The 24,016-nt window shown below is 42.6% G+C and overlaps 1 protein-coding gene across 1 annotated transcript in view; it reads left to right on the top strand.

The window, feature by feature from the left end:
• Positions 1-24,016, top strand: part of lrmda (leucine rich melanocyte differentiation associated) — a 241,689-nt gene that overhangs the window by 142,407 nt on the left and 75,266 nt on the right. The window contains exons 3-5 of the mRNA XM_053876068.1: positions 17,102-17,228; positions 19,389-19,528; positions 23,538-23,664. Of these exons, the coding sequence (XP_053732043.1) occupies positions 17,102-17,228; positions 19,389-19,528; positions 23,538-23,664 (394 nt within the window). The remainder of the gene's footprint in view (positions 1-17,101; positions 17,229-19,388; positions 19,529-23,537; positions 23,665-24,016) is intronic.

Below are 24,016 nucleotides of genomic sequence, written 5' to 3'. Positions count from 1 at the left end.
CGTGAGAGTTTGATTGTATGAGCAACCGCAATCCCAAGACATGACTTTCGTAGAACCAAACGTATGAGGGTTTGCAGCTGAAGACAGTGGTAGAAGCTGTGGAGGATTCAGCAGTTCTTTCCTTCACTTACTAACCCACAGTTTTCCTAGACGTCCACACGCCAAAGGTGTCACATATAAAGGGTGGTCAAGTGGACGTTTCCGACCCGCGGTTAGACAAAGTCAACCATCTGTGTTCTATATTGAGACAATAAGCCTTCATTTCAATCAAATATTTACCCTGTCGTGGCATTTCCTGACTCTGTCAGTGTCGCTTCACCCGACTGTCCAACATGGTTGAAGTGCTCAGACATGGAGTGGCACAGCTGAAGTCGTGGTGAAGTATACATGATACATATAGTGCCGCATGTGTCCATGAATTTGCTTTACTGTGCAACACATTTACTGCACTAAGACTGGAGCTCATGGTCACGTACTATACGTAAGGTGCTATACTTTGTGTACTAGGAGAGTCAGATAATATTGGCCTGATATGAGCCCAGTTTTCAGGTAATTGTTATCGGTATCAAGTTTCCTTCCCATTATAAAGGCAAACGTGTCAAAAATAAAGGTGGAAATCTGAGGTGTTTATGTGAAACTTGACTTGATGTTCTTACCTCTCACAGCCATGTTTAATACAGGCATCACAATAGCAACAGTTAAGCAGCAGTTATGATGTGGCCTGAAGTCAGTTGCATATATCTGTATTGGTTTGGACAATGTTGGCATATCAGCTGTCGGCACAATGTCAATATCGGACATCCCTTAACATCTACCAAGCGACACCACTAATCACGCACCTGACAGATTACAATCGTGGCCTCTTCTTACCTCCATTTTGAAGGTCAGGAAATGCCCTGAGAAGGAAAACATTTCATTCAATTGAAAGCCGCTAAAGGTTCTGCATCAACGTCAGACACGAAGGTTCACTGGACAACTACCAATATCTGTCGACACAGTGAGAACACATTTTCCCATGGTGCCCTGGTCTCTGCTAAACTTACGTGATGTTTACTGAAACAATCTTCTTCAGGTGAATATGGACTTCCACTTTATCTTCAGATAGAGGGCGAATGAAACCAAGGACTTTTGTCATTGGAAAAATAGTTTGGTTTTCAGTGAACTGGGTTCCACTTTGCGATACTTCACTACCTGATAGAAACACAGTTAATCACTTTCTTGCTTCACATTCTCCCCCTCGCCCCTTTCCTCCCATGTGTGGATAAAAAGCCGCGCTGTGTTTTTGCATGCCATGTCATATTATCAAGTTTCACGCTAGCTCTCGGAACCCAAGACATATTCTGCGCTTCCCCCCTGGCTAATTGGGAGATGCTTAGGACTGTCTGGGTGCAGAGGAGCCTGATGCCCCCAAATGTGTCAATGCACCACGCTAGACTGCATGTCTACTTGTCAGCTCAGGGCACGTTGTGCGGAAGGGTTTGTTATTAATTTAATTAACACTGTTTTGACAAACTGTGATCGGAGCGGGTTAGATCTTCTCACCTCTACGAGAACTCCTTTGAAGCTCTTCCTTCAATCCGCTTGGGATGAACAGACTATTTTTGTGCAAAGTGGAAAGTAAGAGATAACACTGATTCTGAGTTCTTTGTGGGTGAAAGAAAGTCTTTGCGTTTCAGCAATGTCCCGAACAAATGTGACCCATGTGTTGATTTTACCTTTGTCCGGACCCACAAAAGTAGTGGGGGGCTCCATGTGCTGCGGTGAAAAGCTTCAGGAGATGCAACCCCTTTTTTCATCAAACAACTTTAACAGAAGGTGCGTTCCCACTCAGGTTCACTGGTAAGCCCCTTGGACGTCCAGCTTTGTTCTTCTTTTAGACTCCTTATCAGTGGCCCGATGCGGTTGTCCCCTCGCATGTTCTTCTTGTCCCTCAGCTGGGCCAATGCGATGGCCTAAGTGCACAAATTGAGCCATTTTGTCTCACTTTGAAACAAACTAGGACCCATTATGTGCCTGTTTTTTTTGGTATTCACACTCCTCCTTGTCTTCTTTCCACATTGGCCTTGGTCTCAGTAGTTTGTCACTCCCCCTGCCTTTCTCTGGACTGAAGTTTGAAGCGCCAGCCTTGTGAGGGGTCAGTGTTTCCACTCCAGCAGTGTCAACTTCAATCTGGGGCGATTTGGTGTGAAATGTGTGTCATGGTGTGGGGGCTCGCAGGTCAAAGTCCCAGTAATTGATGTTGCTTATTCATCTGCTTTTCCTTGTCTACGCTCGCCGCGGCGCAGCGGCGGTTTTTGTTGGTCGAAATTGTTTGAAGATTTACTGTAGGTCTTAGGACCATGAGAAGCATTCCCCCGCTGCACTCTGTCTATGTTTCCACCTAGCAGGGGGTTTAGCGCTGGGAACACACAATAGTGCGCGTACAAAGGAGGCTTCCCCCAATACAAGGCCTAGAGGACATCTAATAGCATGACACTAAGCACCGCGGGACACACAATGGCGGAGGCACAAAGGAGGCCTCTCTGAAGACAGGACATCTAGCATGATAAGCAGGGCAGCTCTCAGCGTAATTAGCTATGGCGCTAGCCTGACCAATTGCCTTATGAGATCACTAAACTGCCAATAAACTTTCTTTAGCTGAGGATGATTGACTCACGACTCAAGCTAATCAACAACTAGCTGTCAGCGCTGCATGCATGTCAGTTAATACACTTTTATCATGCACAAAAACAATATTATAACCGCGGAAAAGTCACAAGTAAAAACATATTTAATCAATGTTCATCACACTATTGCGGCCTCTGTAACATAAAAAGCTATCACCAATCAATGAAGGTTCTGAAGGTCACTTCCCGCCAAAAATTTTACCATTTAAATCTTTCAGTATTTACAGTGTTGCAGTTTTTTTTTTTTTTTTTATAATTTCTTGTCATAAAAGGACCTCGTACTTGGACTTAATTCACTGCCATGTTTTTTTAAAGTTATTTCTTGTAGGTAGTCACGATTTAATACGTATTAAGTTGGTGCCGAAGAAGGCTGGCCTGCCATTATTGTGCAGGTTATTTTGCGAGTTTTTTTGTTTTTGACGGTGCATCCTCGTGTTCTTACACCCGAGATGAGTGATTAATATCAATATGTCTGTCACTCTGTCGGACTTTTTACCTGTATTTTTGGTCTCAGTTTCGGAGTTAGTCCACTTTTTTGGCTGGACGAAAGCGACTGAGGAGGAGAGTTCTCCTTCTGGCAGGAGGCTACGGTCAATGTAGACCAGAACCTCCCGTCACAAGAGCAGCATTTTGCCCTCTGCCGTCAGACTGATCCATTCGTGAACAGCATTTGTTGTTTATTTATTTATTATTTCAATTATTATTGTTTATGCCTTTTTTTCAGTTTTATATCTTATAATTTATTCTTTTTTTAATTTTATTTATTTGCTTATTTTGTTGTACCGAAGCACTTTCCTCATTGGTGGAATCCTCACTGACGTTGGCGATGAAGCTTTTTCTTCTTCTTCTCCTTCCGAAGCAGCTGAATTTCCCCTTTGAACATTTGAGTTCAAGTTAATCCAAATTCTCGGAACTAAATGGAGCTGTTGAATACGTCAGGGTAATGTTTTATCGTTTTATTAATCAATGAATCAATCCGTTGAACGATGACCGAGAGGATGAATGAGCAAATGTCTTTCTTCTTTTCCTGTGAACTTACATTAATGAGGAGCTGAACTCCTCGGCTGGCCCAGAAGAATGCAAATATGACGCTGGATCTGGCCCACGAGCATGTCAGGTGGCTGCCTGGGTGGTATGTCCTCTGGGGCCGTTTGAAGAGGCGCGATTCAGAGACGAGATTTGGATCATTACACAATAAAGAACAGCTCATAAGTAGTGAAGTGAGTTGGAGAAATGACGGTTAATGATGTTGACAGCAATTCACCTCTGCTGAATTACAGAAAGATTTGACTCAACTTGCCGTCTTTAATGAGCCTCACTCTGTAAAGGTAATGGGCCAGCGGTAAGACAGGGAGAGGGCAAAGCGCTGGGAAGAAAGTGAAAGAGAAGCAGGAATTTATTCATTTGGTTCTTTCTAGAAATGGCCCTGTTTTCACCCTGAACGCTGGGTCTTTTGATCTGTGCGCATGCGAAATATCAGTACTGCTTAAATGATCAAAGTCATCAGATTTTTTTCTCTTCTTCCATCTTTCTGTGTCTTATCAATAGTTATTTATTATTGATTTGACAAATAATTCTTGTGTGAGGAGGGATCCCAATAGCTGCGGTCAGCAACTTGAGGTGCTGTGGCCACGCCCACCTTGCAAGGTGCTGTGGCCACGCCCACCTTGCACAGTGAGCAGGTGTGCGTCTTGTTTAAAATAACCCAGCAGCGAATTCTTCCACTGACCACCCAGTGTTCATAGACTTAGACTTCCTTTATTGTCATTGCACAAGAAAACACCTCAGCAACAGAATGCCGTTGCTTGGCTTGCGGTTCCAATAATAATACCTATACAATATAGTACTAATGAATGCAAAGTAAGGGTAAAGTGAAGGACAGTACAAATGCAAAATAAACAAGACACAAAAGAAGTGCTGAGACTAAGATTTAATGATTAAATGGTGAATATGAAACTGCCAAAAAAAAAAAAAAATCAATTGAAATGTTTAAAAATTTATTTATTTAAATTAAAAGAGGCTAGGGCTCTGAATAATTTAACATGTAATTTATTTATTTATTTTATATTGACCTCCAATGTGCTCCAATGTTCATTCATACCACTACATTTTAAAGTCAACTGTCTTTTTAATTGAAGCAGAAGTACTATCCCTAAAAATTGGTCCAGTAAATATTACCATGATTTTTTTCCCCGACATACTGTATGCAACAATTCATCAGAATGGTCCACTAAAATCGACTATTAAATTAGTGGCAGACGCTTCATGAGTCATGATGTCATCACTCTCTTCACTGAGACTATGGGACCATTTTATGAATAGAGGAAACATCAAAGGACACATACCTGTCACACTGAATTCTGTGCAGTTTGAGTTGGGATACAGTTTCTAAACAACATTTTACACTATACAACTGTTTACAACAATTTACATGAATCTCCTTTCCATTTTAAATCACTTATTTTATACAAAATACACGTCAAATGGTTACTAACCAACCAGTCATTAAGGTAGTCAGTGAGTCAGTTATTTAGTAATGAGATGTTCTTCTTGAACTGAACACACTGGTCTGTTTATAAGGTGACAAATTGAGATTGTCCTTTCAAAATGAATAGATCAATTCAGTCACTCAGTGGGACAGTTGAAGTCTGGAGTCAAAAACATTTTGCTCACGACTCATTTCCCTCTTCTCCTTGCTCCTTGCTTCCCTCTTCTCCTCGCTTCCCTCTTCTCCTTCCTCCTTGCTTCCTTCTTCTCCTTGCTCCTTGCTTCCCTCTTCTCCTTGCTTCCCTCTTCTCCTTGCTCCTTGCTTCCCTCTTCTCCTCGCTTCCCTCTTCTCCTTGCTTCCCTCTTCTCCTTGCTCCTTGCTTCCCTCCTCTCCTTGCTCCTTGCTTCCCTCTTCTCCTTGCTTCCCTCTTCTCCTTGCTTCCCTCTTCTCCTTGCTTCCCTCTTCTCCTTGCTTCCCTCTTCTCCTTGCTTCCCTCTTCTCCTTGCTCCTTGCTTCCCTCTTCTCCTTGCTTCCCTCTTCTCCTTGCTTCCCTCTTCTCCTTGCTTCCCTCTTCTCCTTGCTTCCCTCTTCTCCTCGCTGCGCTCCTCTCCTTGCTGTTCGCTCGCTGAAATATAAATGTGATTGAACAAGCTTGTTGTGACGCAAAGATTTGAACGTATAGCTCATTTTGCTGTTTTTAATCATGCATGTTTATGCTCACGTTTGTGACTGAAGGCCCAACTGACAGTGTGACAGTGGATTTGTGAGTCTACTTCCCCCTCATATCTTTCACTGTCACCCAATCAAAGAAACATATCTGCTGGCGTCTTGCGCTGAATGATAAATACGCGCAACCTAACTGGGATTCAGTGCCAATTATGCATCGCAGGAGATGTCACCAAGAATGTAACATTTAAATTAAAATGATGGCATTCAATTTCCAGGCGCATTGCGCGGTGACATGTTCTATTATGTGTAGAGGGAAAGCAACAAGGATAAAAGAAGCGACTCTCCAAAAAGGTCAAATCAATGACTTTGTCGTTGTTCTGCATTTATGTGTCATTGTCAGCCGTCCATTAATAATCTCCTGCAAAGCAAAACATGCGTCTGAACGACACGACCTGATGAGGTTTTTAGCAAATCCACAACCTTGTTTTATGTGAGACCACTTAGGTTCTTGTTGCTTATTTCCTGTTAACCTTGTCGTTGTGACCTGGGAGGAGGCCACAGCAGGTGCAGTTATATAGACCTAGTCCCATAGTTTTTCTTTTTTTAGAGCCTTTTAAACGTTGTTCACAAGAAAAGAAGTGTAAAAAACATCTTTAGATGTTTTGCTTCATTTGCGATCTGTTATGGAAGCAGCAGAGTACCGGACAATGATGGCTAACTATTGAATTAAATGGTTACATTCAGAAAAGCCTTTTTTTTTTAAATCATTATTATCATTAGTTTTTATTTATTTATTCATTTTTTAAAGTTACTGTTGTCATTCAACCTCCAACATATTGGAGTTTCTCACTTTTCATTTTCATCAGAATTGTTCTGTCTTTTTTGTTTCATCCTATTATTCATTATTATATTGTATTTAAAATGTCCCATGTTCTATTTAAATATACGGAAAAAAACAAGGCAATAAGTAACTCTGACTAATCTAGAACATTAAATACTGTACAATTTTTTACATCATTTTTTTCTTTTCAGAGTGTGTCATCAAATATTTGGACAATAACTCTGCCAAAGTTCAAACAGCAACCAATGCACAAATGTCAGTGAACTTTATATGGGTTTTTCAGATGCTAATGAAAACATCCTTGTGCTTTTATTAAAAAAAAAAAAAAAAAAGAAGAACTCCCTCCATCCAGCGCGATCAGGAAGCCGCTTCTTCCTGTTGAAATTTAAACCATAATACTTTGGGACTGTGTAATTATCTTTTTGTGCGACGAGGAGAGCGCTTGCTTTGTTGTGTGTCATTTCTGCGACGTCTCTGTACCTGACACCCAGTGAGCCTCTTAATAATATGCGAGGAAGGCAGCTAATTATATCACAATAATGGCTGCTTGAAAGGCGGACGGCGAATAAATGATGGCGCCTTTCAACATGTCGCTTCATCTTAAATGATTAGAACGGTACTAAACAGGAAGTTCTTTTCATGATAATGTGTTTGTTCCTCACCCCCCTCTAGAATTCGGAGCATTTGTTATCATTATGCAAATTTTGCTAAATGATATGTTCCTCCGAAATTGAATCCCTTATCAATGTAATGGCTTTATTTGAACCCCCCCTTCTATGGGAGGACATCCCAGTTATGAATCCTACCTGCTTTATTGTTACACGTGTCATTACATGGTCCCCTGCGGAGCGCAGGTTTGTCGCAGGAGGGAGGCAACTGTTTGGACCCCTGGCTGGGTTTCCACATTCCATTTTCCTTCCGCACATGTTCCCAGCTGCTGTGGTTCCTGTGCGGCGGAGAGGCCGGGGCACGTCTGACGTGCTCATCCGCGAGACTGAGGGGGCGCTGGAGCAACAGCGGCAGCAGTCGGCTGCCTTCCCAACTTTTTAATTTGCACTAATTACCTTTGCGGGAAAATGGTGAGGCTTGAAAGGATTTGTGTCAGCAAGTGGGAGAGCAAAGATTGTGTTGCTGTGCATTTGAATCTGAGGGGTGCTGTTTGTGCGTTCCAGCGTGAAAGGACGGTGGTAGGTGCGAGCAGCCATCGCTTAGCTGTCTAGGTTTGAGGCCATGGTGTTGGGATTACAGTGTTACTTCACCCGAATACAGTACACTTGCATCTTAGGCATGTTCATAAATGAGATGGTCCATCAGATAATTGGTTTCTGTGCATCTTAATCTCATTGTTTTAATAGTCTAAAAATTCACCTTCACTCACCGAAAAATTAATAGCAATGAAAATACAACAGTGTCAAGGGAAGGAGCATATATTCACAAGTGATTTTGTCGTCATTTTTCGTCGATATATTACTTAGTTGTGGTCAGAAAGTTATGTTTTGGGGTTTTTTTTGTGAAAGGTAAAGAAGGATGGAGCTAGAAAAAAATGTATGGAAGCTTTGCCCTAATCGTGAAGGCATCACCTAAACTCCAATGGCCACTGCTCTTGGAGTGTTCATGTTGGTGTTGTAGCACCTAACACCTCAAATTGCTGTACATGTGTTGTGTTGGGGTGTCAAAAAATGGTACTGATGAAAAAATATACAAGATAAAATCAAAGCCGTAAAGCTCCGATATGTCATTTTGTAGTCATAAAGTCGAGTGTGCGTTGTTGTTATTAGCGAAATATGGTTTTAGTTTTGACTGCTAGGGTGATGGTGATCTAACTTTCTCCAGATTTGTTGGTGAAAGTGTCATATTTACATTGAATTACTGCAATTTTATCCAGAACTAATAAGCTGCAATCCTCAGTATGAGTTTCCTGAATGTTTCCACTACCACTGTGTTTTATTCTTGCTCAATAAGTAAAGTATTATTTTTAAATGAAAATCAATGTGCAACGTTCATTGTATTTATTAAAAAAAAAAGACAACAACAAGAACCAACACTTTCAGTGAGATGCATTGTGACGCGTTTCTATGATGGAGTCGTCACTGTATTGTTGTATTATGGAACACATACATCGTATTGTATCTAGCCTTGTGCAAACCGTGCATAATACAGTCTACCAATCATACCATCACGGGTCCTTACACTCCACACTGTCTTCGACTAATGCAGACATTTATGGCCCTTTTTATGGTTTGAATGGATCACAGTTCATTTTCTCCTTTCTGTCTGTGCATCCCTCACTGTCATGGCGCTGGCGCGTTTGTGATTTTCTTCCGTTCACCGCTTCATCAGACTGACAGACATTTCATAGAGGTGGTTTTCAATGCATGCCTGGACATCACTGTGGCAGGGTCATCCATCAGACTTCAAGACAACATCGATCATTTGCCATGAAGAGAGCGCAGGGTAGTGATTATTTGCTATTAGGTGGATGCTGAGGCATACAAATGGCTGGCATTTGACAGTTTGAACTCACTCAAACGTAATGTGGGAAGGCTCCCCCTCTCAGGGAAATGTTGACAGGCCTGAACAGCCTAATGACAGACTACCACTCAGACGGCGAGCAGGGAACATTCTTCCCATTGGTTTAGCGTTTATTTAGCGAAAACCTTCTGCTGCACACTGGCCCGTGTTTGTAGGCTAATAGTTCATATACTGGTCAATTGAAAAACATGAAATAAAGGTTTGTTGTACCAGGAAAATTCTATTCTTCGACAAGGCTCTCATTCTCTGGGCTGTTTTCTTTACTATCATCGAGTCAAAGAGAGAGGCGTGTTGTATCCTGGACATAGCGGGAGCTGTTTGGTATCTGATGTCAATGCATGGTCCACAGAGGTACAAGTGGTTTGACTTTTAATAAGCGCTTAGCAACAAGCTAACATGTTGGTTGGATTGCAAAAGCACATTACACTTGCAGCTATGCTAGCTCGCATCATTGTGTGCACTGTATATCTGGCATCGACTTCCCGAAACTTGGGTGCGGCTGGTCAATAGGGGTCACCACTCCATGCCTCATAGAACCCGAATAAAGCCAAAGCCAAAAAGTGGAGGGCAGTAGAGTAAGTGCCCCTTCTGCACAGCAGCTCAGCCAATCACAGACATGAAATACACACATGGCACCGCCCTTAAGTCGGTTGCCTTGGCGGCACTTTTTGGCTGTGCCCCAGGCTTTGTAAAGGAAGCTCCCCACAAGTTAGAGCTCTTCCTCTGCTTCCAATAATTTCTAATAATAAAAAAAAAGTGCTGCGCTGTCCTGATGTTTGTTTTGATATTACATGTATTAAGATGATAGGAAACTGCCTCAACTCCCCTTCCACCAGCTGCCACTGGTTCAGTCGTTCCTGCGCGTCACCACATTTCCCTTTTGAATTTTTTTTTTTTTTGGATCTTGAAAACATGCTTCGGTCATTCGCCCACTGTTATTACCTCACACAGCACACGTTCCATCGCATTATTCACCCCTCAATCTTATTTCCTCCTGCAATATGTGCAGGCTGTGTTCGGCGTCACTGTAATGTTGGCACATTAGCGGCCATACGCCCGGCCGTCCGGCCCACACGAGGGCCACTGTGTTCTTGTTTGTGCCGCGCGGATGTCCTCGCTGACTGAGACGCCATCAGTGAATTGATTTTCGGCTCCTGCTCACTGAGTGCGCGGGGTGTTTGTCATGTGGATAGACAACTAATCTTTCAACACAAACATTCACAAGATGCATTGCCGTTTCCATGAGCGCATCCTGGGCAATACTGGAAGGGAAGTGCTGCTCAGCCTTCGCCTGCCCCCTTTCTCTGAGGATTTATTTCATAATATTTTATTCCATCCAGCTGTCATGGCGTCTTAGCGTTGAGTTTTCTCGCTTTGAGTGGCTTGCGATGCGCTAGTTTTCTGTTCTTTGGTCTGATGTCGGTCCACACTCCCTGGACTGCCTCGATCCAGGGTGTTCAGTGTGACTGGGATTGAAGGTTTGCTGCGTAACACGAGGCCAGGTGATGCTGACCTCAGTGCGCTGGCTTTGATTTGTTCCTCCTTTGTATGATTGTGTGTGTGTGTGTGTGTTACGCCAGGTTTGTGTGGATTGACAGGATCAGTAGCTGTCTGATTCACTGCGCTCTTAGCTCCTCTGCCAGCACTAATGACATTGAGAGAGAATATTAACCTCACATGCTCAGCGGGGAAATCCACAGGGGTGGTCTATAATTCAGACACTGCAGGTTCCACCACGGCGTTATCGCACACACACACTGGAGCTGGCTCTAAACGAACACAGCGCGCAGACATTTCCGCCGCTTTAATCTACATCTTAAACAGGATTAGAAGCAGATAACGCCAACTTGCTCTCAGACAAGACATTCTCTCTGGTCCCTACGAGACAAAATTCAATGAGAATAAATAAAGAAGTGTATTGTTGAGGGCTGAAGTTGAAACAAAAGGGTCGAGTTGGGTCGGGTGGAATATTGCAAGCACAACGCAGTCATCTGGAGTATGCGCCGATTTCCTTGAGAAGTTATCGTAGCATAGCTTTTAAGTACGTTGTGTTGCAGCAGAGTACCCAACAATGATAGAGAGGCTCAGGATGGTAGTGGCGGTCAACAGACATTGGCTGAGGGGGATTCAATTTCAACTTCTAAGGTCGATGAAATCCAAAATACCAATGACAGCTGCAAAAAATACTATTTAGTAGGGATCGGCAATATGGACAAAAATAGTTATCGCGATAAATGTCGTAATTTCGGCGATAATGATAATTGTCACAATAAATCCATTTTCATTCTATTGCGTGTGTTGGACACTGAAGTCTCGCTTGAAACTGTTTAATGATGAAACTATTTAGTGGAGTTTGTCTCCAACATCATGATTTGTTTATGTTTCAGTAGAATAGTGAACTAAGTGTACAGATGAGAAATTCAAAGTTTCACGTCTCTGGTAGAAGCCGCTGATGTCTGACAGACTGCTCTGCCAGCTTTATTTAGGGGTTAAATTTAGCTGTCTGTCTGCTGTATCTCATGTCTCTGAACAGTTGACTTGTACTATGGACCAGTCTGGACACATTTCCTAGATGCTATTGAAGAAATATGAGAAATAATATGAACACATGACCATTTAGTCTATTCTGGAAATCATTATTCAAACTCTGAGTCCTTTGTCTTGTATGATGAAAAACCTTTTCACAATTCTCTCTCCTAAAATGGCTGTTTTACATTGCTTTATTGAAGATTTCACCAATACTTTAACCGCTTTAGAATTTGTTGATGGTCCCTAACTGATGCCGGGTCATAGCATTAGCGCTGCCTGTGAGAGTGTGTCTGCGATCAGTGAACCCTAAAGGGGACGCAGAAGAGGACGCCACCGACAATATCGGAGCGGAGCTCCGTCCAATGTCCAACTATTTTCACCACGGTATTTGGCTGAAGCGCCAGCGCAGCATGACACCTGCATGTGTTGATGTGAACCAAGACAGACAGAGACCCAATGAGGACCACTCCATCTCATAAAATAAACACAGATCCAGAGACTCAGAGTCGACCAGTGTCATATACAGGTTCCCTGTATTTAAAGATGTATTTAGACGATTATTAACCAAAGCCCACCACACTCTCCACAACTCTCACACGACGGTGTCGGCTGTCAAACGCCGGGCGGCGTGCCATCACGGTCTCGTCAGGTTCACGTGTGCAGGTCCTATGCAGCGAGTGTGTCACGTGTTTATCAAATTTATCGTGAGATGCAGAATTGTCATCGTGGAGTTTGGCGGTATATTGTGTACAATAAGTTATGGCCCATCCCTACTGTTTAGTAAAGTATTCCTCAGTGTATTTTCTTCCCTTCTCCAAATCTACGTGCATGAGGTTTGGTTACATTAAATTAAAGGGCGGATTCTCTTTGACAACAATACGTTTGTCAGTCAGAGGGTTAAACTCAATGTAAATTTCACTGACATGTCACGTTCAATTCCCAGCCTTGTAGCTTGTAATGTGTTTACACAGGAGTGAGCGCATTCAAAACAGATTAAGAGTGAAGCTCCGCGAAGAAAGAGGTGAGCTGGCGGCGCTGAATGTTCTCTAATGATTTGCATTGCCATTAATAGTAATTTACAGCTGCCTCGACAGAGACGTGTAATCCCCTTCCCATGTGCGAATTGACATGCAGTCGGGGAGGGCTACGTGCGTCCTGAACGTGTGATCTTTAAATGAATGCCACCTGAGGCCTAATAATACCGAAAGTGGGGTGCCATGCTGGACGGCGAGTGGAAGGTGAGACAGGAGGGGGCGGGGTCTGCTGCGGAGTAAACTGTCGCTGGAGGGGAGAGTGTGTGGAGGTGGTGGGAGTGGAGGTTTGAAGGGTTGCAGGGAATCAATTTGCGCTACAGATAATGTCATGTTATGTGCTTTGAGTTAATCCTGATCGTCTTTTGATGCTCTATATTCGGTGTTTTTGATGTTTATTTGGATCTTTGTTGCATATTTTATTGGAATCGACAGCAGTGTGTGACTGGCTCACTAGTTATTTCACTAACACTATTTTCACTTTTTAATGGCTGAAGTACTTTTTAGCACAATGTGAAAGTAAAGACCACAGCTATGAAAACATAAGGTGCTGAAATAAGAATACATACATACGCGCAGCATTTATGGTCGTGTTAGATAATGGATTTTAAGGGTTTGAGTTTTTCGCTGCTGTTCTTCCTGCTTAAACGCCTTTCACTAAGTTTATTTAAGACAATATTGTCTGGCTCCACTCCCTTTTCTCTGAGCTTTACAGGTCCTTATCCCGACTGGCGATCTCCAGTCACGTCCATTATCCACACATGTAAACCACCGTCCACCTGCTTTTGATCAATTCATAACACATGTATCTGCTGGACAATCTGCACGTCAGTCCCACTTGGATCTGTGATATTTACCTAGTTGTGTCCCATTTTTCTTAGAGAGCTATAAATGTGTTTTTTTATTTGTCCACAGGGGGCCCTTCCATTCATTTTAAACCTAAACTTACTTTAACTTTAAACTTAAACTACATATATCGGTTGGTGTTTTTGGTCTACTTGTGTGAGGGGAATCTGTGGTGAAGGGGTTTTAAGATCAACCACGTGTCCTGTAAAAAAAGTCTTTTTCTATACTTTTCTCTACTTTTTTTCAACCCCCAATATTTTTGGCGCCTTGCATGATTGAGTTTGACACTCCTGCACACACAATCCGGACAGTAACAGATGCTTGAAGGCCGGGGTGGAGGTGGGTTGTGAGCAGCTCTATCAGCTGAAACAACTGTGGTGGTCGAACTACGGAGAAGGATTGGGGCGACAGATGCACAGAGGAACTATAGATCCCACTTGCTCACCAAAGAATCTGGTGTGCAGGCCGGCTAACATGCTGCTGACATGATCTTACATCATCAGAAAGTAGCACCTGCAAGACTATTTTGTGGAACTGAATTGGACGAAAAATGTCATGTTATAATTCATCTTCTGAAACATGACTCTTAGAAAAAGAGACTTAATTTCAACAGTGCCTTGCGTTCCTTGCGTCGCAGTTAGCATCAAACTGTTTTCAGGTATCTGCAGAATTAATTCTTGAAGGTCCACGTTGTTTTATATCACTATATAAATCATGTTGAGACTTCTATTGTCAACGGCGCTGACTGATTTGATTTTGAGCAGGAGAGTCTGTAACTGCGATCACTTTTGCCGGCTGCTCCCCATTTTTCATTGGGCTGTTCAAGATGTGACATGACACTCGCGCACAACACTGACAGGAGTGACTGACACTTCAGCCAATAACGGTGGCGCATTCTTCCCACTGTTGTCAGCTGCAGTTTATCAGTCACTTTGTCTACATTAGCATGAGTCTATTGATCTGGCTGCCCTCCTCAGCCGTGTCCTGTTCGCTTCCTGTCCCACACGAATCTCTGCAGGTCACATGTTTGTTTATGAGCCGTGTGAACTGGACGGTACGACAACAGCTGATGACAAGACGAGTCTCAGCACGCACGCGTGCAAGTGCGGCGGCACACTTGGATGCACACATGTATGATGCATGAGTGTGAGTTACAAAGACAAAGTGGTGATCATAGCGTGAAGAAGGGCCTGACGATGACACTGATCATAATTATCTTAACAAGCGGCAGATCCATCATCTCACCTTGTTAAAAGAAGAGCACTTTGCTCTCTTGTGAAGCGTCTGCATGAATACACTTGACATAAATGACAATAACATGCGTCATTTGGACTGTTATTTCACTCACAGGAAATGTATTTGTAGTTTAATAAAACAGGGCTTCCTTTCTGCTATTACCATTTTATTGCTTTTCAGTGAATAAATTCAGTCTCTTTTTACCTCCATACCGTTGCTATTTAGCTAGTTACACGTCCCCAATCAATTTCTGAATATGGACTTATTTTAAATAGATTTAGGTAATTCCTTCCATTTCCCGGAAATTCATTTTACAATGCTTAGCAAAAAACTATATAACTCTAGATATATAGTTTTATTTGTTTATTTTTTGTTATATTATTTTACTATTTTCATATAAATGTATTATTCATTTAATACATGTTACATTTTAAAAATAATTTTCAAAGATTTGTTCGCAACATTAAACATAACATCCTGTCTTTATCCACCATTGAACCACCATGACTCAAAATGATACCTCATATATATATATATATATATATATATATATATATATAGAATTTTAACTACATATTTTGTAGTGACGTTTTTTTCTTTCTTTTTTTAAATGAAAAAAATATGGTGTCTTCAAACTCTTTTCCTGAACTCAGATATTCTTCCCTAATATCTTCATTTTCCTTAAACAGTATGACAATAACTTTTAGGTTTGAAATTCTAGTTATTGTTCTGCTTTATTTTATGAATGTGTATTTTACTTTACAATATATTACATGAGATTTCCAATATATTTCAGCGTTTTTCCATGATGATTTTGCAATGCATCTTCGGCTGTCACTTCTCATGTGAGCCAAACAGATTTTCCCTTCGCTGCCTCACATATTCCGAGCCCCGATTACGACCGCCACCTCAGATTTACTGTCCTGGTCTGATCAACGTTACACGGATGATGAGCTCATTTCTGATGCAACATGAAGCCTTTTCTTCCTTCCTCAATGAGGATCACAATGGAGCCATTACTGTCACGAGCTGCTTTAACAGTTTTGGAGGTGAAACACTTTCACGGCAGCGCTTCAAGTTTGTTAGTTTTCCGAGCGGCGCCTTGAAACAGCTTCTAAAAACTCGTGAAAGTGGTGAGGCAACTCTGCAGAGGGCTGGCCGACCAAGCCGGGGAGTGTTGCACTGTGGTTAGTGCTGGATGGGGCTCGACCGACTCTCCCCTGGCTGTGAATTTAACTGATTAAATCAGCCGGTGCACGCAGCAGTGGTGACATGAAAACAACAATTAATAAGGCTCCCCCCCTGCGCCAGCCGGCTGCCTTTAACCAAGCAGCTAATAACAGAACCCACAGGACTGCCTCCCCCTCGCACACACATCCGTGCAGGCGCACACAAACACAGGTGTTGAGAGTTAGTTAGCACCTTCTGCTTATCCGCAACAAGATGTTTATCAGGTGATCTAACCTGAGCAGTGGTTGTTCAGCCAAATAATACATGTTCAGTGTCAGAAAGTCACGCATATTATATCTTATTGTGAATTGTTTTCAAGGTGTGGTCGCTTTTTATTTTGTTCTATTGTGTTTTTATGTTTAGCACCGAGTCGCATCGTGCACTGCAACCTTTTTAAAAGCCAACATTAATTTTAAAAAACTTTAAGATGCTCAAAGTTGGCTTTGTATTTTTAAAATTCACTTGTCATTACGTCTCACCGCCAGTGTTTGGCGGCCATTTTTTTTTTCCCACAGTTGGAGTAGTTTAAAACGGCTCAAACTGTTTGGCGTTCCGAACATCCCAACCTCATGGCAGAGCTGCAGCCATCAAAAGTTTCCTTTCCATTTCTTTGGTGATGGCGAGTGTATTCCGGTTGCGCTGTGAAAATGATGGATGACAAGTTAAATTTGTGTCTGTGGAGTGAAGGTGAACTGTGACAGAGTGATTTGTCTTGGGAATGGAGGGTTAGGGTCAGGCGAAACTGGGCGCCTCAAGGCACAAGACATTGACAAATTCATCCTGCCTGCCGCATTTCTGAAGCCTTTTGTTTTGAATCCTGGCTACTCACAAGTGACCCCCATCCCTCATCCTGCCAAGTGCTGAAGGATGCCTCTCCATGCCAGGGGAGCTCAGCACCACTAATTCTTGTCATTCACTCCGCTGACAGGCTCAGACTTACTCCGCTGTTTTGTCAAAGAGGGAGGTTTAAATATTTACTTCGGCACAATACGCCCAGATTGAAGACACTTCTCCTCTTGCTGTATCATTGCAGGTCACTGGCGGGCCTCAAAATGTTCACCGAGCTGGAAGAGCTCATCGCTGACAACAATCTGCTTGGAAATGACCTCCGGTTGCCGAGGTTACCCAATCTCCACACCCTGACCGTCAATAAGAACTATATATCCTTTTGAAGCAATTGTTTCTTATCTAATACTGATTTTCATTTTGTCCTTTTTTCATTTGTGTCTCATCTGGGAGCACAGACGTGTTAAGTGTGCTTTCACTTGATTCATGGAGGAGTCGTTTCTGAACCACAGGGACCTCTAGTGGACTGTGGGCTGTTCAAACTCAGCAGCCAGCTCCTAGATCACACTGTTCTAAAGAGCATAAACTTCGACTGGTGTTCACCAGGGGCAAGACCAAATCAAAGCCTTCTTGTATGGTATTTGAATGAGAAAACAGCCGACTAAGTCAGTGCTAATGTCTTGTGTTCTTTTGTGACACACTGACGAATCAGCTTCTTTTGTTTCCTGCTTGTCTCTGATCGATTTTTAAAGATGTACTTCATTTCCTCGAACCTCTGCGTTCAAAATCCTCACTAAAATATCTTGCATATTTCTTCAGATCAAAGTACGTGAGTGGGATGAGATGCATTGAAGGGGTTCATTTGTTCCCCTGTTTTACTTTTCTATCACTGCTCTTTAAAATAATATTAACAATACACAGATTAGAACGCAAGACAGATTAAAATTCAAATAAAAAAAAAGTTTAGAATAAATTCAACAGCAACGTGAAGTATGCTGTGTGTTCATGATGTTTACAGGTGTTAATAAATACACTCTTATATGATGTATAAATTAGTTTTATTTGTAAAGTACATCCCATTTTTAAATAATATTAACATTTAAAATAACTAACTTGTTCAAATAAATATGAAACATTAATACACTGTACTCTATCAAGTCCAAATTATCAAACACAGTTCCAACGTATTATATTATATTATATTATATTATATTATATTATATTATATTATATTATATTATATTATATTATATTATATTATATTATATTATACTGCAACAACAACAAAATTATTTATATTTATTCTTGACAAGTCATCGGAACAAACTACATCTGCTTAATAAAATAGTGGCTGGTGGCTGTTTCAGTGAATCAAGAATCCCTTGATACAATGAAAAAAAAATTTTTTTAATTATATATTTGAATTATTTAATTATGCATATCCTAGCGAGAAACTTCTGCGGCTCTAGCAATGGTGACCTGCAGTATATGTCAGATAAATGTACTTTTTGGAGTATGTAATATGAAAAAAAGGGTGTACAGTCAAGTAGAATTCCTTTGGGGACTAAAAGAATGTCTGTAATATTTATTCTGATCAACATAAAACTATACATTGCAGTAGGTGTGCTTACTCAGCCCGAATAAGAAGCTTTTTAGCCAAACTGCAGCCAAACTCTGGAGACCTTGTTTTGTATAAACTGTAGATGATTGATTGTCCTACTTTCCAAGCAACTGTAAACAGAGTTCCACCAAAGCGCTGCACGGCTGCCCTAAACTCAAGGCTCTGACACAATGTGAGGCTGTTTATGATCAGTCAGAGATGTTTGAACTTCCCTTCTGAACAGGTTTAGCAATGTGTCCTGTTTTTCCTCTGGTTGTGCAGATCCTTGTGGGTAACGATGCTCCCGCATTTGCACACACAAACACACACAACTTCCAGAGTCAACATTAAAACTGGGGCTCCTTGAAGTGTGCGTCTGGGACCGTGTGCCGCGCTTGGTTGTGAAGTGGTCGGCACATGCTAATAGGCCAATTATGTACATCCTGTCGTGGCACTGTGCCATTTTAGAGCCGGGGCGCTGCATTAGTGCTGTTGTGTTTTGACACTTTGGGGCTCAATTTTCCAAGTGAATGTATTAGTGATGAATGTGCCTGCTTAGTGGCTGTTTGTTTTTTCCACGTTTCTCAAAAGTTTTCCACGGCACAGCTCTGGTAAGCACGAACGGTTTGAACCGCAGGGCATCCATCATTTTGTCACTGTTCTGCGCCCGGCCACCTAGGAAATGAAAGAGATCTAGAGAAAAGGCAGCGAGGGCTGCAGCCAAATTGTGTCAGTGCTATATGCCAAAAAGCTTGCGCCTTAAATTGCCCCTCCGTCTGCCCGGCCGCACAAAGCCGCCGACTGGCCCATTTGAGCGCCTGGGTCAGTTTGACAGTGATGTGTTTTAGTGCCGACAGGCTCGGGCGGAGTCAGGCGGCCGGTCAATGCTAATGTAATTAACAGCGCTGGGTCCTTGACATTGGCCCTTTGACACCTGACTGATATCGAGGCCCTGCTGGAGCACTTGGCTGACGTGACCCCGTCGCTGCAGTACCTGAGCCTGCTGGGGAACGAGGCCTGCCCCAACCAGCTGGTCAGCCCGGATAAGGACGAGGACGACTACCAGAGATACAGGTCAGTTCATGGCACCGCAGGACGTTTGTCGGATGGTCAGTGATAGACTGACCCGGGTCATTATCCAGAGGACCAGCTTGCGTGATTGCGTGTTTGCGTGGGTCAAACTCAAGGCTCGGGGACCAATTCTCGGCCGCCACGTCAATTTGTGTGGCCCGAACTATAATTACATGAGAAAGTAATATCCCATTCTCTTATGAAGCCTTTAAGGAGTGTCACTCATGCATTTCCATTCTTCTCTTGCTGCTGAACAGCTGGTCACCTGACTCAGTGGCAGAAGAGTGGCTAAAGCACATCCCTGTGTGTCACAAGGTTGCTGGTTCGCAGTGTAAATAGAAATGTGTGCGCCATTGATTCGTTACTCTTGATTTCATTTGTGATCAATAGCCCTATTTAATCTACTTACACGCAAACAAATCAAAACCTTGTGAAATAACTTGTGATAATCGGAAAGATATTTGTCATAGAAAAGTCCAGTCAGCAGCAGAACCAGGGGCAAGTCATCAAATTTACGAAAGAAAAAACAATACACTTGATGCAAACAAACTGAATAAAATAAATATAATAAAACCATGTCTAAATATCATAAAATAAAAATAGTATATTTTATTAAACTCAAGATACAATGAAGTGTAAATGAAATAATTGCCATAAAATGTTGATTTAAGTTTCAAAAATGCTTCAACAGGTGCTTTCATGAACAGTTTTCACTGTTGGAGGGGCAGCATCACTTTCTTTGTCATTTTTTCTTTTCAAGAATCCGTAGTTATGTACGTAGTTGTACATATCACATATTTGCAGCCGTCAAGTCAATTCAGTGACACACTACTGCCACCACACGTAGCTAGTGTATTAAAACTGACCGTCTCGCTGCCCTCATGGTCCAAAGGTGTAAAACAAAAACAAAAATTTTAGCGGCCCTCAAGGAGGCACTCGCGGCACAATCACAGGTTTAGAGCACTCACTCAAACTAGTTACAGTATGTACACTGAAAAACATTTTTATTGTTTTGGACTAATGAACCTGCTGTAAAGTTTTGAGGCAGAGTCAGGGTTTGTGCTGCATGTTACCAAGCCACTGCCACTCTTTTTAATCTCTTTAAAAAGATGAAATCTCACTGGTGCGTATTGAAACAAAGTGGAAACATCAAAACAAATGGGCAACATGTAACGCATCATGGAGGTGGACGTGAACCTGACAGTTTTCAGCGAGTTTTTCACTGAAAAATACAGAAAGAAACATCATATATACTGAAGTCTGTTGCTCACAGGACACAAGTCGCGCATTCCGGCCCGATATATGAAGAGATAAACTAAGGAATGCCATGGAGAATAATAAACACAGGAGGTGGGGAACGTCTCGAGGCTCAGACAAAAAAAAGAGACACTTACTCAACTAAACACGCAAGCGACAGCAGCAGGGTTCACAGTATAGACTCCACGAGGTTGATCGCAAGAACACGATGTGTAAACGGCCGGTAGCAGGTCGGTAGCTGATGCGTTTGAGGAAAGAGTCACGTGCTCCAGCCTGATCACTGATTTCTACCAGTCATTCGCTCCAACCTGTGAAAATGAAGCAGAAAACCAAGAGCAGAAAACAGGAAGTGGATGATCAAAATAAAACAGAACAGATCATGACACCTGGACTTGACTTAGATGCTCCTATAAAGCCTCTACCATCATATACAAACCAAAAACAAAAGAGGAAATCATTTAGCTTTGGTACCGACTCTTTGTTCATGGAGTCAGCGTGAACAATTAGAAAACAGCTCGTGTTGAAGAGTCTCTGTGTAGGTGTGAAGTGGGTTGAGGTGTGTTAGTACATCCCGACAGTTTGAGGCTGAGCCCTTTGGACTCATAGCTTTTGTTCATAATGGCTTTGGAGATGTTGTGTTCTTTTCAACATGCCGTCGCCTCCGTTTCGCCGTGGATCTGACCGCATCCCTCTAAAAGCTTTGTCAACTGGCCCCTCTACACTCCAGTTTGCAAAATGGATTTCATGTGTGACTACTCACCACCACAAATGAGTGTTTACTCCCCTGCCTTTACCAGAGCAGATGATGCATTAAACATCAAGCGGGGCCCCGAGCCATGCAATATGACCACCATTTGTCAAGGTCCTTTACATGAAATGTGATAAAAGGCGAAAAGCATACTCTCTTTTGTCTGTTTTAGCCCTAAGTGCTTGTTTCTGACTCTGTGTTGCCTATTAATCATTTACCACCCGTGCCTTTCTTGAATAATCTCTCTTTTTGTCTCACCTCCCCACCGTCCCCTCCCTCCCTTCTCTCCTCGCTCCCTTTTCTCCTCGCATGCTTATCTGGCTGGTGAGGGATGCTGTTCTTGTTTTTGAGTGACAGCGTCTCTTGGTCCTGTAATGTAATATTCATAATGTGTCACATAGTAAAACATCAATTTGAGCGTGATGCAGATTTCATGTCTGACAAGGTTAGGCTATATGCAGGTCGTGACAGCACTGGCCTTGGGCAATAAATACCCACCCAGAGCCTCAGGAGCTCGCCGTCTCTCAAGTGAAATACACTGGTGCGTTGCATCGAGACTCCAATTAGTGCAATGACATAGAAACGGTATTCATTCACACAGGACGCCGCGCTCAGAGGGGAGATTAAAAGTCACACTGTTCTTAGCCAACCATGCGTGGCGTGCACTCGGAGGACGTTGGCGGTACTGCACCTCACTGGTTTTAAGCCCATTTTTGCCTCAAGAACATGTTAATATTCATGTTAATGTCTTAGTCTGTTCCGCTTCTTAAAACTGAATTTGTACATAAAGAGTTTAATATATATTTTCACCTGTAAGTCTAAACCTTCTGGTGATGCCTTGCAAATGTTGGTTCATATTGTGCAGTAAGGTTGAGTTCACTTTAATTTAATTTCTCAAAATTTGGGACATTTTTGGCTTGAATAATTTTTGTGTACCTCCCATCGGTTATTACTCATGCAATATATTAAGTATGGAAAAATGGCACAATATCAATTCTGCAAACTCACTCCATATATAGAATTTTACTGCAATGTGTGGCTCAGTCAAATCCCCTGTACACAATTGTTTCTCTTTTCTCTCCTTCCCAAATCCCCCCCTCCTGCCTTTCATCCCCCACTGTGGTTGGACTGAATCATTAATATCCCTACTGGCTGACAGAGCCTTGTCATCTGCTCTGACCCTGTGATGGTAGGTTACCTACAGAGAATAACCTCACCGCGCTCTCCCCAAGGGCATCTTCACATTCTATCATGGCGATGCCCCGAACTAAGGCCTCTCCATACTGGATAATCCTGTAAAGTAAATAGGGAATTTCTGATCGTCTCTTTAACCCCAGGAGCCTGTGTGTTGGATATATTTCACCCTCTTTGTCTCAGCTGTTCTGTTCGGTGTACCTCAGAACGTGATCCCTCCCTTCCAAACTTCTAATCCTCTGGTGTTGAAATCTGGACACCAGCCCTGCCATCTCCCCTCCTCAACATCAGTGTCATCAATTTGTCAGTGCTCCCTCAGCACAGGTCGTTCTTACCCTTCCACTTGCGTTTCATGTCCTTCTTTTTTCTCGGTGTCCGGCTCAGTCTTGACACACTGGTTCCTCCTTCGCTGCCTGCCTATGAAAGGATCTGTTGTCATCCATGTATTCCAGCCATTATCTTCTGACGTTCCTCTCCCACCCGATGAAAGACGGAGTCAGTCTGAACAGCTCGGAGAGATATCTGTGATGCCGCCAGAATGACAGCTCTGGCAGACGGGTTGCGTCTCCTTTCGTGCTATTTATGTCAAACGCATTCTTATCAGCTTTGAAGGTTATTACATACAAGAAAAAAAAAATTAACACTACATTTGCATCACCATTAAATCGGAGTCAACATGACATGTTTGCGAGATTTGTTGACGCCTGCATTTACATTCCGTCCGTTTGATAAGTACATCACAGTTGGGCTCGGCTCCTCAAAAGCAGCCTTTTATATGGTAAAAAATATAACGCGCTCTTGTTCCCGTCGCAGGTACTTTGTTCTGCACAAGTTGCCGCAGCTGAAATTTCTGGACACGCGGAAGGTAACAAGAAAGGAAGCGACGGAGGCCAAAGCAAGAGGAGCCTTCATGAAAGTGGTCAAGCCCAAATCCGAAGCAGTAAGTTTAAGCTTTCGTTTCCGCCTGAACGTTCTTGAATTCCATCTTCCTATCGTCTTCTTTACCTTCTGTCAGCGTTCTAAAGAGGTCCCAAAACTCTGCCCTTTCTCAAGCGTCCCGCTCTGCTCACGCTAAAGTGTTAGCGTGTGCGTTTTGCGCGCGCATCTGACCACAGGCTGACCTGATTTGGTATGCATGAGACGACGGGCGGCTGTCCGGTCCTGGTAGCGTCAGAAGAGGTGACATGGCTGGCTATCGGAGTGACAGCTCACGTACAGGCCGTTCACCAATGCTTCATGGTTGCACTCCCCTTCTTGTGTTGGCCCGCACGCGACTTATGGAGTCTTATGGA

Source organism: Synchiropus splendidus, chromosome 9, assembly GCF_027744825.2.
Source record: "Synchiropus splendidus isolate RoL2022-P1 chromosome 9, RoL_Sspl_1.0, whole genome shotgun sequence".
NCBI lineage: Eukaryota > Metazoa > Chordata > Actinopteri > Syngnathiformes > Callionymidae > Synchiropus > Synchiropus splendidus.
The sequence above is the reverse complement of the archived record's forward strand: the minus strand, read 5'-3'. Positions and strand labels throughout refer to the sequence as shown.